This window comes from Zea mays, chromosome 6, assembly GCF_902167145.1.
Source record: "Zea mays cultivar B73 chromosome 6, Zm-B73-REFERENCE-NAM-5.0, whole genome shotgun sequence".
NCBI classification, from domain to species: Eukaryota; Viridiplantae; Streptophyta; class Magnoliopsida; order Poales; family Poaceae; genus Zea; species Zea mays.
This window is the reverse complement of record NC_050101.1, coordinates 178,349,883-178,367,013: the sequence shown is the minus strand read 5'-3', so window position 1 is coordinate 178,367,013 and position 17,131 is coordinate 178,349,883. Positions and strand designations below refer to the sequence as shown.

General features: G+C 44.7%; 3 protein-coding genes across 4 annotated transcripts; all 3 read right to left on the bottom strand.

Annotated features, from left to right (window-relative positions):
* Nucleotides 1-4: 4 nt before the first annotated feature.
* Nucleotides 5-7,771, bottom strand: LOC100381615 (uncharacterized). Its single transcript, NM_001361456.1, has 15 exons — nt 7,576-7,771; nt 6,481-6,886; nt 6,203-6,380; nt 5,285-5,424; nt 3,966-5,214; nt 3,787-3,887; nt 3,533-3,677; nt 2,898-2,966; nt 2,771-2,816; nt 2,183-2,568; nt 1,971-2,050; nt 1,730-1,865; nt 1,396-1,555; nt 1,174-1,256; nt 5-555 (listed from the first exon to the last, which is right to left on the bottom strand). Exons 1-15 carry the CDS (start codon nt 7,694-7,696, stop codon nt 430-432), a joined length of 3,426 nt encoding a protein of 1,141 aa, NP_001348385.1. The 5' UTR covers nt 7,697-7,771; the 3' UTR covers nt 5-429.
* Nucleotides 7,772-11,986: 4,215 nt separating this feature from the next.
* Nucleotides 11,987-13,434, bottom strand: LOC100382387 (uncharacterized). The gene has a single exon (NM_001175132.1). The coding sequence runs from the start codon at nt 12,549-12,551 to the stop codon at nt 12,153-12,155; it is 399 nt and encodes a 132-aa protein (NP_001168603.1). The 5' UTR covers nt 12,552-13,434; the 3' UTR covers nt 11,987-12,152.
* Nucleotides 13,435-14,480: 1,046 nt separating this feature from the next.
* Nucleotides 14,481-17,107, bottom strand: LOC100282450 (RNA binding protein). 2 transcript variants are annotated; one of them, XM_008649625.3, is made up of 2 exons: nt 16,944-17,107; nt 14,481-15,498 (listed from the first exon to the last, which is right to left on the bottom strand). In XM_008649625.3, the coding sequence occupies exon 2, from the start codon at nt 15,422-15,424 to the stop codon at nt 14,696-14,698; it is 729 nt and encodes a 242-aa protein (XP_008647847.1). In that variant the 5' UTR covers nt 15,425-15,498; nt 16,944-17,107; the 3' UTR covers nt 14,481-14,695. The 2 variants fall into 2 exon arrangements, with proteins under 2 accessions (XP_008647847.1, NP_001148833.2); NM_001155361.2 differs by having other exon boundaries at nt 14,494-15,587; nt 16,944-17,102.
* Between the last annotated feature and the right edge of the window lie 24 nt (nt 17,108-17,131).

Genomic DNA, 17,131 nt, shown 5'->3' with positions numbered 1-17,131 from the left:
GAATCATCACGATGCCAGAGAGCTATTATCATTCATTGACCACCTCGAAACTTCATTTATCTCTATGCAGATTTACACAAGACGGGTACCAGTGTACCACCAAAACGGGTGCAAAAAAAATGCGCCACCATCTCTTTCCTTTCAGGCAGCAGCATTACGTATACCAAATCTGGAGGGGGAAAAATGAACTCTATCGGGCACAAAAACCGTTCTGCCATGGCCCGGTGGAAAAAGGGACCATATCCTCGCACTATCTAACCATATTCACACTGCACAAAGCCACCACCCACTTCAAACTGAGATATCCACGGGCACTCCTCTGAAGCCACCACCTTATTTTCGCAGAATTCACAGGCCACACCACTCTGGAAAGACGATATGTGTTGGAAACAAACACCGCCCGTGACAAATTCAAACGTTTGATAAACATTACTGGGCGCAGAATTGCTCTTTATCTTCGTGCCACTTCCTCACAGTGCCATCCAACTCCGGAAATGAAGAAAGAACAAGCAGCTCAAGGAGTTCGAACGCTAGCTGCTTCAAACAAACCGGGGACTGTATGGGGAAAAAACAAATATAAATGTGAGCCAAGGATCAGACAACCGATGCTGCTCTTTTTTTATCTGACTGGCAGTTTCCTATTGTTTCTCAAATGCATGTTGCTTACTACTTTCCACAGAAATAATTCAGATCACTAACTAAACATCTACGGTCCTTAGAAAAACATAAAATAGTTCGTTAGGGACACTGAAGCAATTTTCATTTTCATGTGGTCTATGTAAATACGTATCCCTATATGTTAGTAATCTACCATGATGAAGGCATAAAAGAACCATATTAATTTTTTACTAACTTTATGCGAGTATTTAATTGCTTGAACCAGTATGGAGCCTGAATCAACTAATAATAATCAATAATAGGATAGCTGGGTGAGTTGGTCACCGAGGCGTCTTGTATGACTGCGAATTTGAGGCCACCAAATGGGAGGGTAGCTTTGGTGCTTAGGCAATAGTAATTATGGGAAAAGATGAAACTTGCAGTGTCTACTGCAAGATAACCTTACAGGGCCCACCAATACAGGTCAGCTTCTACAATATTGGAACCAACACTCTATGGAGCTCAGTAGAAGTAAATTAACAGACAATATGATCTCACTCCTGCAAGAATACTTGCCTGAAGAAAGAAATAGATATCATGAGCACATCTTTCATAATCCTTTCGACCAACAAGACTCACTAGTGGAGATGGGGCTTTATCTGTGCAGCAAAACAATAACATGGTAAAAGATAAGCTCTGAAGATTGCATTGATCACAAATCATTGAAGCAAAAAATCTATTAAAAGGGAATGCAACACATAATGGAAGAAAAACAAAAGAGAAGTATCTCGTGTTCACCTATTATCAGTTCACGGACAAAATTTGCACGATGAGCAGCTTCTATCCGTTGTTCATCGCTTAGATAGTTTCCCATGCCATTGCTCTGAGCACCAGGAGGAGGTGGAGGCGAATTTCTCTTTGGATGTTTTGTCATGAAAATTCCATCAGGCCAGAGAATCTGTACGCAGAGAAAATACAGACTAAATTATGGGGGGTGATCCTGCACAAAAAATCCATTGATAACAGGTATGAGACTGCCTAACTGCACACATAATATTTATCCCTTTATGTGTTGGTTGTCTGAACTCCCTCCCTCTCCCTCTCTTTTCTAAAGATACAATCTGAGACTTACTTGTTCAATGCGCTTAACAGCAAAAGCAATTATCCTCCCTTTCCTAAGTAATTGGATTTTGTCAACAAGCCAGTCATCAAACGTGTCTCCCATTCCCAATTGCAGTATTTGCTTTGCTACCCAAAATGCTTGACGCCTACAAAAAACAGAAATTCATTGTTAAATCTAGACTTTCCAAACTATCGGGGCTACAGATACAAAATGTTAGAAGACCATGATGGTGGGTGTAGTGTTATTTCACCTTATCCAGCCTCCATCTTGGAGCTGAAAGACCACATCAACAAGATGAAACAAGGGAACACTAAGATTCGGGGCCATCCACTGCAATGGATATGTTTGAAGTTATCAGACAGGCACAGGCAGGCTAATTATAAAAATACTGTTAAAGGATTCAAATCTTGGGATCTTAGTAGCAACATGTTCATAGAAAATAATAAGAACCTATTAACCTACATCATTAGGAGATACTGAAAATCCTCCAGACTCTGGAATTTGAGATGTGTCATTGGTTTCAGTTGAACGCAACTTCTTAGGATTTAATGAATCTATTGAAAAGGAATGATCATTCTGCTCTGGATCACTTCCAGAATTGTCCTGATAATGATTGGCAGTTGTGTTGCTAACACTATCTGTTGTGTGGCTAACACCGTTTCCCAAGTTCTTGTTCACATTCCCTTTCCTAAATCTCAAACCATCACAAGCGATGTCTGAATCCTTATGTACGGTGTCGTCTATATGTCCATGCAAAGATTGACCTCCAGAGATAGAATTTCCATTCAAAGCTCCAGAAGAGTTCAATGCTTTTATATTTTTCCCATTTGATCTTTCATCTAAACTGACTGCAAGATAATAGGAATTCAGCATTAAACAATGCAAAAACGAGCTTGTTCGGCTGCCATTTTCATCCAGCTGCAGCTGCAGCTGCAAACAAACACTGTTCCTACAGCAGCAAGCAGCTGCAGCAGCTGCCACTGTAGAAACTAGCAGCCGAACAAGCTTAGCAGGGATTTCACGAAGAACTAGCCATTCGGGCCAACAAACCTGACAATGTTTGGATGACTGAGAGAGTGTCCGTGAAAATATATGTCTGCAAAGAGACATTCCCCAATTTATTAAACGCCAGTTTTGAAAATATTGAGATGATAAAGAGTTAAATAAGGAAACTAACCTGTGAATCCACACTCAGAAAATCCCAGACTTCTATGCAGCTTGAAACAATAGGAATTTGCAGAAGGTTCTGTAGAATTAATAGGTCGATAGAGTTATGATGATGTAAGTTTTTTTTCTAAACAAAACTGCTAACATCTGTATCACAGATCATGAAGCGCAACAAAATGATCTAACAGAAAATGCATACTTCAAGGTTAGCCTACCATACTGCAACACAAAAACAGAAAGAAAATCTCACTGATGTTTACTAAATACATAGTATATGATCCACTGAAGATCAAGATGCCAATTACGTGAATGTTACAAAATAAAGTAATACACACCAATCCCTGAATACATAAATAACGACTCGTGTCTTTCTTGAGCAATTGGAAGGAGCACAGCACCCATTATAGTTCTAAGCTAAAACAAAGAAAATGTCTGTTTCTTGCAAGATTGCTCTGCAGCCTGCACCTTGTTAGCCCCTGATGAAGCTGTTCTAAACTGACTAAAATGAAGCAGGCCCAAGAAACAAATTGTTGTTTAGAAATATCAGTGCTTAAAACTTAAATCTTAGTGAAATGTGATTATGTGAAGAGGATTAGACCTTAACTAAAGTTCCTTCAACTAGTAGGGACTAGGGACAACAAATACCTTCAGATATATGTCGAGCAGCTTGCATCTCTCTCGAACAACAGAAACCTCTAAACCTGATGAGAGGAAATGTTTTGGAGGTAAATGAAGATTGTACTGAGCATACTCTTTTAGACGCCGATGCAGGTCTTCAAAATGACGAAACCTAATTAACAGCAACCACAGAGAGCAAGTAAACACACTTGGAATGGAAAAAAAATAAAGCATATATCCATCATGGCCCATTGAACAAGAAAAAAACACAGCATGCCCACCTCCTCTTAATGGACCAACTATTACCATTGGCGTCGGTCACGGAAATAGAATACACAGCAAACATGCCAGACCCGCTTTTGACAATGCTAGCTCCTACCACCTGATTATGGAAATATGATAAGCATATGTACCACCAGAAATTATCAGAGTCAAAGTAAATCAAATGAACAAACATTACCTCGCATCTTAACTTCAAATAAGAGTCTTGTAGCACATTGGCACCACAATAATTTGAAGAATATGCAGAGTCACTTGATGGCAACAATAAAGATGAAGTATTTGAACTACTAAACATCCTAGCCATACTTTCCACCTCAGGATCCTCGTCTAGCTCATGCGTCTTTAGATCATTTGCAGATGTATTTAGTATGTCCATACTATCACCAACAGAGAAAGAGGATCTCTCCACTTCTTGCCAGATAGGAGGCTTCTGAGCATTTGACCTTGACCTTTTTCTTCCTGAAGAAGTTCTTGACATCTTCAGTTTTCCCACATGACTTCTGTTCTTCTTTGCTCTATGGAAACCAGGAGATTCGAGTGGGTGATGTATATGTGATAAGGTAGCATTTCCTTTACTTTTGCTTTCCCAAACTCTGGTAACAGGAGAATCAAGTCCAGTCACATTGTTGAATTCATCGTCCTCAGTGGCATATGAACTCTCACTCTCTACTGCAAAGTCTTCTGGACCGGCATGTTCTGCCATTTCTGCAGATAGGCTTTTCGGGGTGCCATTTGGATATGTTACATATGTAGGTGTAGTTGAGTGTCTTACCAAATGCTGGTCCTTTGACTGAGATGACGCTGTTGGTCTTTCAGAATTACTTTGATTGTAACAAACTGAAGTGCTGCAAGGAACTGATTGCTGAACTGAAGTCGAGCCCAGAGAAGCAGATCCAACAGACACTTTTGCGACATGTTCTACATTTTCTGGTTTGTAGTTCTTTCCCTTTGTCCACATATTCTCAAGGTGCTCAAGTGCTAAAGCTTGATGTGCACGCTCAGAACTGATACCCAAGGGCTGTGCACACTCTCTACCATGACCATTTGCAGTTGCTCTGTTGCTGCTTTTGGTATGCAACGAAAACCCATTATCAGAAGTAACGTGGGAAGACGAAGCTAAACTTGTTGACTCCAGTGGGTGTGAACTACTGACTAAAGGTGCATGAGAGGATTCTAATTTTAGACTATATGGATTTGTACTTTTTCCAGGTTGTATATCTGATGCAGTTTTCGATTGACCCTGACGAAATTGAACGAGCTCAACACCTGAACTTGAGTGGTCTATTAGTGCCGAAAATTCATCAACAGAGGGCATATGTGGTTCCCTGTGCTTAACAGTTGTGACAACATCCAAGGATTCTGCAGTTCCTTTCTCCAACTTATTGGCATGCGAAAGAGCAAAGGATTCGATTCTTTCATTTATAAACCTGTCAATTTAACATTTAAATACGATGACAGTAAAAATAATTATTTGAACCAGGTCCAGTGAGTTATTACCTTGGATTTGCTAAGTTCACAACAGGTCTCAAAACTGCACAAGCGAGAAGTTCCCGCGCTGTACACCGGAAGAAAGTACATTGTAGATCCTGAGGCTTCACTGTGATTGAGATCAACCCGTCAGCAAGACTTTTCAATACCTGGAGAAAGGAAACATATACTAGAATCATCAGATGACCTAAACAGAGAAAGAGATATATTCCTACAATGATCAACTCACCAACAAGCTTATGTAAGTGCAATCAAGACATGAATTAAAAAATGTGTTATTGAAGTGAGTAAATAAAATGTGACTGAAAATGTGAAATCTAATTATCCAATTGTGCAATAAATTACCAGAAGTGCTTAACATCTATATATTGAAGTATTGAACATGCACTTGGTCATGGAAATCCATCTATTCTTATACATTATAATAGAATACATGTATTATTAATGAATAATGATGAAGGGGAACATTTACAAAAGGACATAGCAACCAATTAACTAACAAAATTCTATGTATTGATCGCTTGTCAAAATTGTGTTGTGTTATGCTCTAGATGTATGGCATGCATTCAAGTCATCTAGATCTAGCATTCTAGATGAAGGGGTGATATGGTCTTATCTAGCATCATCTTTTGCACACAAGTTCATTGTAGAGATAATAAGATATATGTTGACCTAGCAGCACTCAGTTATAACATTCATGGATTTCCATGTCAAATTTGAAGTAAGAAGTGCATGAAGTTTATGCCTTATGGTTGAAGATAAGAGAAAAGATAGATGTATTTATGGTAACAGTAAAACATAACCACAAACAGCAGGAATAGTGGTTCATCAAATTTCCTACCTTGTCCTGAAAATATCTGGCTACAAATGACAAATGAACCTACTACAATCAAGATTTCGAAAATTTCACCATCCACTAAGTCTTACCTTGTATTCAGCGCCAGCTGAAAATAAAGCAGGATGCAACTTGTTTTCAGCTAAAAGGATCATTTTCAGTTCAGCATCACGACGCTCTGAAGGAAGGCCCACAAACTTCTCTCTTCCAATCTTGGCTTGACAGAAATGATAAAGTTCCAAATTATTGCATATAAGATCGACCAAATCCCTGGAAAACACAGGGAATGCTTTAGTATTAGAAGTCTAATGTTCTGAAAACATTGTGTCATCTATGTTTTTATTTATTGCACAAAAACAAGATTTTCTACCTGATCAGCAGATTGATAAGGTTAACATTTCTTGCCCGAACTGAAATCTCCCCAAGGACAGTATTGACTACATCGATGAGTTCCTCTGGACCTTCCTTGTCAGGTGTTACGCGCGAGTACCACAGATCTGTTACCCATTCTGAGATAAGGTGCCTTGTGAACTGTTCGAATGCTGCTTCAACTGGAGGCGAGTTAACCTTGCTCCTCCAATCTATTTTTCCATCCGTTTCAGTCTGATGAATGACTTTCTTTACCTCAGTACCTTTTGTTTTGACGAGTGAATGACTGGCATGATCTGTTCTAGTTACGCTCTTTCTACGAAGGCCATAATCAAGCGATATGTAGCGGAACAAAACAATCAGAGCTATGGCAAATGGCAGATTAAACCAAACTGACGAGCTCGTAACTGCAATAGGGCAAAATGATGTTCAGCGAAAATATAATCAAGGGGGGAATATTTTGTATGTGCGCAATAAAATTTTGTTTCAAAACATAACCCCCTGCAGTAATATTCAAAGAAGCACATTTCAAAAGTCTGCCTATTTGAGCACTCAAATTAAACCGATATGCATCGTGCTAGACATCTTTGGCGGTAGACTCTACCATGCAGTCTAGGATGAGATGCAGGACTATTAGTGATATGTATTTCAGCTACGAAATCCATACTATTGAGAACATGACTTGCACTGTATTGTATGCAGGAGATCAGCAACAAACTACCACTGACAAAAAAAACACTGAGCAGAGCAAACAATTGTCATGTACAAGCGACCAGTCATGTGCGGTGAAAACAACGTGCAACTTAGTTTAGTGCGGCAGCGACTGGATAATGCAATGAACTAGAACACTGCAGCAACAAGTCAAACGAATTCAAAAGTCAGCAGCCGCCTATCTGGAAGGGTTAATTGCCGAAACCACGAAGTCCAGTTGGGAAACTAAGCCATGGGCAGGCTGCAGGCAGCATAACCCTAATCACGGCACCATACACCGACAACCGCATCGGCTGAATCGCCGACGCGCACGAGCCCATCCCACTGTGGGCAGCGAAGGTGGGAACTAGCAGAGATATGAAAATCCGGGTTCCGGAGGACTCACGGGACATGAGGAAGGCCAGCCCGAAGGCGAAGACGAGGAGCAGGACGCCCCGCTTCTTGCCCTCCTCCGCGAGGTCCCGCAGCGTCTGCGCTCTTGGCGCGCCCGCGGCCGTCGTCTCCATCGCCGGCGGCACCCTCCTCCGCGCGGGGGGCGGGGGAAGGCGTAGGCGCGGCGGTGGGAGTGGGCCGCCGGCCTGGTTCTGGATTTTGTCTCGTGGAAGGGGGGGGGGGGGGGGGGGGTACGGCCGCGGCAGGTCAGGTGGTGGCGCTTTCGGGGGCGTTTCCGTGTAAAATCTCAAGAGTTTCAGTTTTTTTTCAGTTTATTAGAGCATCTTCAACGACCCTTAAACCAGTGTCCTGTTTTTACATATATAGGGTTCAATTTATAAAAAAATAACTTTAATAGTGTTTTATTTTACAACTTTTTGTCAAAAATGTAGAGCACTCCATGTAGGGATGTTCCTCTAATATTTTAATATAGATATACATATAATTTGAAGCTAATTTTTAATCGTGTTGTTAAGAATATTATGAATTACAAGGATAAAAAGTTATATAATTTTTATGTCCATTATTTTCTCACTACAATAATAAAGGTGAAAAATATCCGAATATATATTTGTATTCGAATTTTATATTAATTATTTAAAAAATAAAGAACAAATTTGATGTTTACTTTTTATGGATATTAATAGGCCTAATACTAAAAACAAAAAAATAATTTTACATAACAAATTTTATATGTTATTTGTTCACAATGAAAGAAAAAGGACAAAAAAATTAACATCTGATTAAGTATGTGGATCCATCCTTAACTCCATGAATTGACCCAAATTTGCTACACTCAAACTAGTGTCATGTCTTTGCTTTGTGCATCGCTCTCAATATTTTCTTTCCTAATAACATATTTCGCTTTAAAAAATATATATATGATCTAGGTCTTAACTGCTGGAGCATAATTCATTTGAGTGCCCTGAACACTTTGAATCATGTAGTATTTTAATTTTTAGAGCATTGTTCTAAGTCACCTTGTTAGAGATGCTATTAGACTTTTAAGATTTTCCGTTTTGCTTAAACCATTCGACTAGAAAACAACATGCGATGTATCCCAATTCCCAACTAGTAGCTGTCGCGCACCCTGCCTGCGCGCGCAGCTGCCGCCATCGCTGCTTCGAATGATGCATACTATTTTTAGCTTAAATAGAAAAAAAAATACTGCATATCTTACCTAGAATAAAATCAGCTGACCGAATTTTTACACTTTGGAGTTTCACCATGATTAGTCGATTTGTTCAATAACAACACAAGAACTATTGGTACCTAGAAAAAAGAGGATGGCATACATGTGGCTCAGTGGCTGCCAAACACGGGCACCATCAGCGTGTCATCGAACTCGCGGCAATAGTAGCGCACCCTCTTGGTCGGCTTGCTTAGGAGCATCCGGAGGTTGGATGGCCTCACAATCTGTGTGGACGTCGTCTCAAGGTTCGAGCAAAGAAATAACTGGCGATCACATACTTGAACAGATGAACAGCAAGAAGCATCTCATATTGTTGTGCACTTCAAAATGACGATCTAAAATCACAAGGGATGCAGATTCCCACAAAGCGATGAGTCCATAGTCCATACTGTGCTAATTCTTTGATGCAAAGTGAATTGTCCGCTCAGAGCCTGCTTCAGCCGTGGGTCAAAGTCCAGTCGGTACCTCGTCGAGCAATCCACAGTGCCTCTGATGAAGTCATGACAAAGAGCACATGAGCTTTCCTCATCTTCCTGGACTTGACGAATCCAATTACCAAGCACTCGATCAGCTTGGTTAGCCTTGATCGAAGAAAAAAAATGGTAAAATGATGAATTTGAGAAGCGAAAAAGTCATCATTTTGTGCATTTTAGTTTAGTACCTTTAATGATGAATTTGAAAAGCGAAAAAGCCATCATTTTGTGCATTTTCGTTTAGTACCTTTTCCATACATTATCAATCGCCTTCTATCTTGATTAGTTATACCCTCAATATTAGATTCGTCTTAAATGTCCTATAAGGCCCATATATAACTTAAATCCACATTAGAATTATGAAGGGAAGTAGGCTTTGGATGGTATAACATAAATAATCCCTATTAGAACTATGAAGGCAAATGCAAGCATGCTTTCAATGGTATAAGGCCCATATATAACAACGAAGTCGTCGTTCTGGGCTTCTGGCCATCGACATGCTCATGGCTATCAACGGAATTCTTCGTGGAGGAAGTGGGTTCCCTGAAACTGGCACAACCCGAGAAATCCTTAGCAGAGGCGCGGGCATCGAGGAGGAGGCGATGTCGCGAGGAGCGAATGGGAGGGAGGCCAGGATGGAGGCGGGACCGACGTGTGGGACCGCAACGAGCAGATGAAGCTATATTAGACACAATACCCCATAGTGGATGTATACCTACACATGCTGGAAGGTGATGTAAGGGGTATGACGGAAGATGAAGCTATATTAGACACAACCCAGAACCTCGCCGTGAGTCCACTTTGCAGGACCCGGTACCGCAACATTGACAGTTTGACACCGAGCAAGCTACAGTGCCCCGTATGGAGAGCAGACATGACATAACGTCGTATCGGGAGGACGACAACGCACACCCCCATAGACGACGCTAGGAGGGCTAGAGCGGCCTAGGGGCAACAAGCCAAGGACCCTCGAGTAGAATATAAGTTTCAACGGTAAAGTCCACCCTTGAGCTATAAAAGGACGGAACATTCTTTCTTCCACACACTAGCACACTCGTCGTAACATGCTCCTAGACAATACATGAATCAGCACTACACTAGACTAGGACCTCGGTCTGAACCAGTATAACCTCTGTGTCCCAGTTTATAGCTCGGAGTGAGTCCGCGCTTACATCCCAACATGAGGTTGTTCCCCCACTCAGCCCAACGTGGGTCCACCCCTGCCCTCAGTAGACTTCAATGTGTTAAAATGACGCCACATAGTAGCTCTTTGTTGAAACGACCTATGTACTCTTTTTAAGCTATCTTTAACAACCTCCCCATCTACTCTCTATCTCAGCCATATTTTAAACTCCACTCATAAAATATGCGATCTATAGCGTAAAACAATGTTTTGCACGTTCATATCCACGCTCCGCTGGAGACGGCTTTACGCCGATAGCAACAACTAGTGAATGTATTGTCCTTCTATGCGATGGGACACGACGCTATGTTTGAATGTGAATTAATAGTTAACTGTCAAAAAAATACTAGTGGAATTAGATGTCTAACAAATAGCCGGATAACTATTCACCGATTTTAGTTAAGTTGAATTAGCTAATAAACTAATAAATAGTTTAGGGTGTAGCTAATAGTTAGCTAGACTATTAGTTACGGTGTTTGAACATCTCTAGCTAATTTTGACAGTTAATTATTAGCTATAGTGTATTCAAATTCAAATATGGACTAAGAATATTTTATTTGATAGGTCTATTTGCAACATTTTTGCTGCCACAATTCTGATTACTTCTTGATCTGACATATGCTGCCTTGACAGCACGATGGACATCTACTGGCCTACTGCCCTGAGTTGTGTGGTTCGGCCATATAGGGCGTGTTTGCCGCCATAGCCCAGCAGCCTGGCTGCGCTACCGGGCTGCAGCTCCCGTGTTTGCGTCGCTTGGCTTGCTCGGGAGCCAGGCTGTGCGCGTGCAAATTTAGCCTATCAGTCTGGCTCCACAGAAACGAGCTCAAGATCCGTTTCTTGGGAGCCTGGCTGCTCGTGGTGCAAGGATTCCGTGTTTAGGTAGTTTTGGTCTTCTAGCCCGACTGCATATTGGGTGACAAACACCAACTCGTCTGAACCAAACTCATATGGTACAAATACGCAAACAAAGTAGTAGCCGGAACAGGCTAGCCTTAACCTAGACCAGTTGAACGGACGGAGCTGGTCCGCAACATGGTCACAAACACGCCCACAGTGTTTGTTCGCCGCCCCGCGGCCGCGAGCGTTTCCTGGAAGCCCTCCAGCAATGTCCAGTCCAGCACGCAGCAAAGAAACACTGCGTTGTCTGATCGGACTCGGACGGATCGAGACAGTTGCACTTGGATGCATGGTCCCGTGTACCTGGCAGGCAGGCTCTGGAGAGTGGAGCCTGGGGTTCCGTTGTCAGGTGGGTGGCTGTTGGAACAGAAGTCAGACACGACGAGCGCTGCTCATTCATCCAAGCTTTTCAGAGGGCCGCGACGCGACAGAGGCTTTTCATGTGGGTGCTCGTGCTTGCTTCCCGAAGCGGGCGCTGCCGGCTTGCCGCCGCAGAGAAAAATGTGAGAAGAAGCAACGGTTTTGCCCAAGGTGCCTTGCCGGCGGCGACCACAGATCGGTGGCGAGGAAGGAAGGGAAACCAGAGCACAGGCGGAGGCTTCAACATCCTGTAACAAACAGTTAAAAGTATCTCTGTTTTTTTTGCATTCCGATCTGTTTCATCACTCGGTAAACATAGAATCGAATCGAACCCATTCAAATCCGAGCAACAAGAATCCATATCGCGCAGTAAGATAGCTGGGACACATTCCGCCCGTGCTGTCGGGGTGCTCGGGCAGCCATCATGTGGCGGCGCTCCTGACGCCGTCGCGGACGCGATCACCACAACCGCGGCCGAACATCCCTGTCCCCAGCACCCATCCCTCGATCATCTCCTGCGCCGCGCGCCCGTTGTCCGCCGGCACTAGGTGCCCCGCGGCGTACACCACCACGTGCGTCAGCGAGCCCGACCGCTGCACGTAGCCCGCGAGCTCCCCGCCCTCCGCGGCCGTCCGCCACACGGCGCGCTCCGCGTCCAGGAACGCGCGCAGGCCGTCCCAGCGCACCCCGCCCAGCCACGCCTCGGTGGACACGACGCCGTCCCGGAGGTCGCGGACGCCCTGGTACAGCAGCACGCGGGCCGTGCTCCGCAGCAGCGACTCCACCTGCGGCAGCACGTTGCGCATCACGTCCGCGTGCATCGCCACGCCCACCGCGTCGCTGCACTCCTCCCACGCCACGTCCTCGCGCGCGCCCAGCGCCGCCTTGGCCTCGGCGCGGTTCAGGAACGCCCCCACGGCGGCCGTCGCGTAGTCCCGCTGCTTCGCGTAGTCGTACAGCGTGGCCAGCCCCGTCGTGTTCTGCAGCCACGACAGCACCCGCCCCCGCGCGTCCGACGCCGCGGCCCACCGCTGGGCCCGTGTCAGCGACACCGCCTCCGACTGCAGCGCCTCCAGCTCCCGCTTCTGCCGCGCGTTGAGGAGGCCCAGGAAGTAGGCCGAGTCCGCGTGCGTGGCCACCTGCGCCACCGGGTGCGTGAGCCCGTTGCCGATGGCCACGCCGCGGAGGTTCACGCGCAGCGCCTCCGGCAGCGCCCGGTTCGCGTCCAGGATGTGCGCCCCCGCCGCGGGGATGTACTTGCCCGCGTAGCTCTCGCCCGTCAGGAAGAAGGGCCGCGCGCGGAGGGCTGGGTCCAGGGCGTAGAAGGACTGCAGCGCGGCGAGGATGTGCGCGGCGATGACGGACTGGTTGGTGGGGATGTCGGCCGGGGACGGCGCCGCGCTGAAGCCTGTGCCGAGCGGGCTGTCGATGAAGAGGAGTCCGAAGCGGCGGTTCCACGCGAAGGGGTTGCGCGAGAGGGTCTCGCCGTCGGGGTTCACGAAGTAGGGGCCGAGCTCGAAGAAGTTGCCCAGGAGGCTGGAGCACCCCGGCCCGCCCTGCAGCCAGAGGAGGAGCGGCGTGGAGGCCGGCGGCGTGACTGGATCCGTGGCCTCGTAGAAGGCGAAGAAGAGAGAGGCGTTGACGGGCGGGATGGGGAGGTACCCGGACTTGGTCGGAAGTGCTTCTTTCGGAAACACCGCCGCCGCGGCCGCCGCGGGAGCAGCCAAGAGTGGGACGGCGGCAGCGAGAAGGATCAGAATGAGGCGAGCAAGCGGCGGAGCCATTGGACTGGCGGAGCCGGGCGCCGGCTGCAGGCGATTCCGGTTGGGATTGGATTGTGGGGTGTGGCGTGGGAGTGTCACCATCGGCGCAGGGAAGGGAGTGTTTGACTCTTGTGTGGCCAACAACCATGTGCTCATCGTGTAACATAAACAACTTCGCCGGCATTACGTTTTCCATCTACCAGTGACGAAGGCCACTTTCGTACGTCTAATCATAAAAAAACATTTTAGTTTGTATACATAATGTATATTTAAGTGTTTAAATATAGAAAAAACGAACAAAGCTTTAGCTGGCTTGCTGCAGGGCAGGAGGAAGAAAGGAACTACAAAGAAAAGGAGGGCACCATGGTGTTTAAAATTAACATTTGAAAGAGCTCCATTATGGTAGATGATTTCCCCCTACGCTCAAGCTGGGCACGACATTCTAGCCTCCATTTCTACAACAATCTGGTAAACAGATTTGAGATAAGAGTGCAACATGCAGTGTAGTAGAATTCTCTAAACAATATCGCAGCAACAAACATGGTTTAAATCTCATTTATACATAATTTTAGTTTTGTTTTACTATTTAAATACAGGATAGCACGCCGTCGGTGAGAAGATAAGCAATATTGACAAGTGCTGCTAATGAACAGAAAATCTACACTTGCGAATGCTCAAAATTTGAGCCCTTGATATATACATTGTCAGTTGATATTCGCCATCAGTCAACGTTTAGACATTTACACTTGCAAATGCTCAAATTTGAGCCTTTCTTCTATAATAAGGAAATTTCAGCCTTAGATATGCATTGACGTTGAATCAATGATCCCCTCATTTGCAGCGTCACTAGGGACGAGCTCATTTCGCTCGAATACAACGTAGCAATGCAGCGGCAACATGATTAACACCAGCTTATGGGGCCAAAGTGAGCTCACCAAGCATTTCACTGCAACACTTAAATTCCATCACGTCCCCAACATCAACGAAAGAAACTCAAACGTAGCAAAATCCATAAATGATTATGCCGTACATGTGCGGCCGGCCAACAAAGGAAAGTTGTTACAGTTCAGTTCGCATATAAGAAGTCAAATACACACAACTAACACAATCTAAAAGCGATACAGATAAGCATGCGAAGTGAAAACTACAGTCGATTGCAGCCACATGCAACCAGAGATCATTCAGCCAAGCCATTCGTTTCTTCAATGCCTGCCTCGGGTTCTCGCCCTGCTCGCCTCCTCTGGGGTAGACGGGAACAGCTCCACATACCTCGTCCCGATAGTCATCTTATCCTTGCACATCGCCGTCTTGGCAACTTCAGCTGTTGGGAACTCAACAAAGGCTTCACCGGTAGCTTTCCCATCTGAGCGGATCGCAATATGCACATTCTCCTCTGTCAGCTCATACTCCAGGAAGAACTTGATGATGTCCTCAGTCGTCGCAGAGTAGGGAAGCCCACGGAGCTTCAGCACCTCAGTGTACTCCATGCTGCCCTTGTCTTCAGCAGTCTTCTTAGGGGGCCTCGGAGGAGGTGAGGAGCGGCGACACTCCGACTCAAAGTAACCACCCTGGCTCACCTCGTTGGCTATTGCACTGTAGTACTCCTGCTTCTTACATCTGAACACCTCAACATACCTCCGGCCCATGTTCTGCCTGTTACGATGCAGAGCAAATTCTGTTTGCATAGCTGTTGGGAAGACCACAAAAGCCTCACCAGTGAAGCGGCCATTCTTGTTAACCAGGAGGCAGTCCACTATGTCCAGTCCCACAAAGAACTTGCAGATATCAATGTCATTGCAATCAAAAGGGAGACCTCGCAGCCGTACACCTGGAAAGTTTTGGATGCCAGTGCTAGCCCCTGCACCAGCTAAGTTGCTGCTGTTGAAGGGCTGGTAGAAGCCACCACTGGCACCACCAGTGTTGCTGCCCATGGCCCCAAAATAGGGCGGGCCTGGTTCAACAATCCTAGACCTCTTTGAGACATCCAATGGACTCCCTGCGTTCACTGCGAAGTAGGGATTCGATTCCATCATCATTCGTGTCCTCTTTGATCCCTCGTACCCATCCGAAACCCCCCAGCCTCCCATCATTGCCCTTCAGATAATCCAGTCCCAAAAAGAGAAAAGAAAAGGAGAATAACCCCCCATCTCTCAATCCCAAATTCAAATAATAACCCAAATATAAATATAATTGTGCAGAAAAGACATAATAGAGCTGATACGAAGGATAATATGCAATACTAAGCAAGCTGCACATAACCATGAAATTTGAGTCTCAATAAAGCAATTATTTGCAACAAATAGGCAGAATCAGTTTTTAGCTACGCCTAGAAATTTTCTCTGAACATTTAAATGGCATGCTTCCAACTTGGGTTGTTTGATCGTTTTACATCCAGTACACAAGCATGCATGAACAAATTTAGAGCTTAATCTGGAGGTGGAACCTTATCCCGTAAATGAAATTTGAGCTGTGTAATGAAGCTGAATTAAAAGTTGATATCATGAAACTAACTTCTGCTTGATCACGAGTTTTAGACATGATAGCTAGAATTCAGGCACAAGGACAAAACTATTTCGAGCATCACAACCTAGCACAAAGAGTTATAACAGAACTACTCCGAGAACCACAACCTAGGGACATAATTATAACAGGGGTAAACTTATTTAAGAAATACCCTACCCTGATATTGCGGAAACAAAACAAATTCCACCAAATAATCAACATGGCACTGAGGGATGTTCCTAAAACATCCAACTTATATGATAAATCTAATATTTTAGCATAGATACACATAAAATTTAAAGCTATTTTTTGGCAATGTTATTAACAATATTATGAAGTATAAAAATAAAATTTTGTATATTTTGTGTGTATTATTTTCTCCCTACAACAGAAAAGGTGAAAAACATCCGAATCCGATAGGTATCCGAATTTTATATCAATTATTTAAAAAGATATATAACGAATTTGAGGTTTTCTTTTTATAAAGATTAATAGGCTCAATGCTAAAAATAAGAACATAATAGCAAATTATATATGTTATTTGTTCACAATCGAAGAAAAAAGACCAAAAAATAACATCTGAATAAATATCCGGATCCATCTCTTGGCACAGGACAAATCTATTAGGCACAAAACCGTGCCGGACTATTTTGGTGCCCAATAATCTCCTATTAGTTGCTACGAGGGTTCACGAATTCAATAGTTCAACGGCATAAAATCCCACCAAGTATCTGGCCTCTACCATGGTTATGGTGGCTACACAGACCACCGCCGGCGGCAAATAACCGTGTGGCAGGGTCTAACGCAGTAAGGGGCATGGGTTTACACTTGCGCAGCCATTTAAAAAATAGATCAGATCCGAATTCACAGATACCTTAAGTTAGGGTTTGAGTGCTCGGTTTCGCACAGCAGGTAGGAAGAGGAAAAAGGGGTGGCCATGCCACATACCTAACAGGTGATGGTCGCCGGCGAAGGGGCCCGACGAGATCTGAGCAGCTGGCGTACAGCGGCGGTCGCCCAGTCGTGCCACGAAAGGGAGCGCACGCGGGGAGGGGAGAACACGAGAAGAAAAGACGGGGGCGAGCCGTAAAGGCGTAAACCAGTCCTGGGCAGCTGGGCTGTTTGGTTAATACATA

Bases quoted from the DNA above. Each gene is read 5' to 3' on its own strand.
- LOC100382387 (NM_001175132.1), bottom strand. From the start codon at position 12,551: ATGCACGCGGACGTGATGCGCAACGTGCTGCCGCAGGTGGAGTCGCTG.
- LOC100282450 (NM_001155361.2), bottom strand. From the start codon at position 15,583: ATGATGGGAGGCTGGGGGGTTTCGGATGGGTACGAGGGATCAAAGAGG.
- LOC100381615 (NM_001361456.1), bottom strand. From the start codon at position 7,696: ATGGAGACGACGGCCGCGGGCGCGCCAAGAGCGCAGACGCTGCGGGAC. The intron at 6,887-7,575 runs GTGAGTCCTCCG...GCCCTATTGCAG, and splicing joins GCTGGCCTTCCTCATGTCCC to TTACGAGCTCGTCAGTTTGG. The intron at 1,866-1,970 runs GTGAAATAACAC...TGTTTTTTGTAG, and splicing joins CAAGATGGAGGCTGGATAAG to GCGTCAAGCATTTTGGGTAG.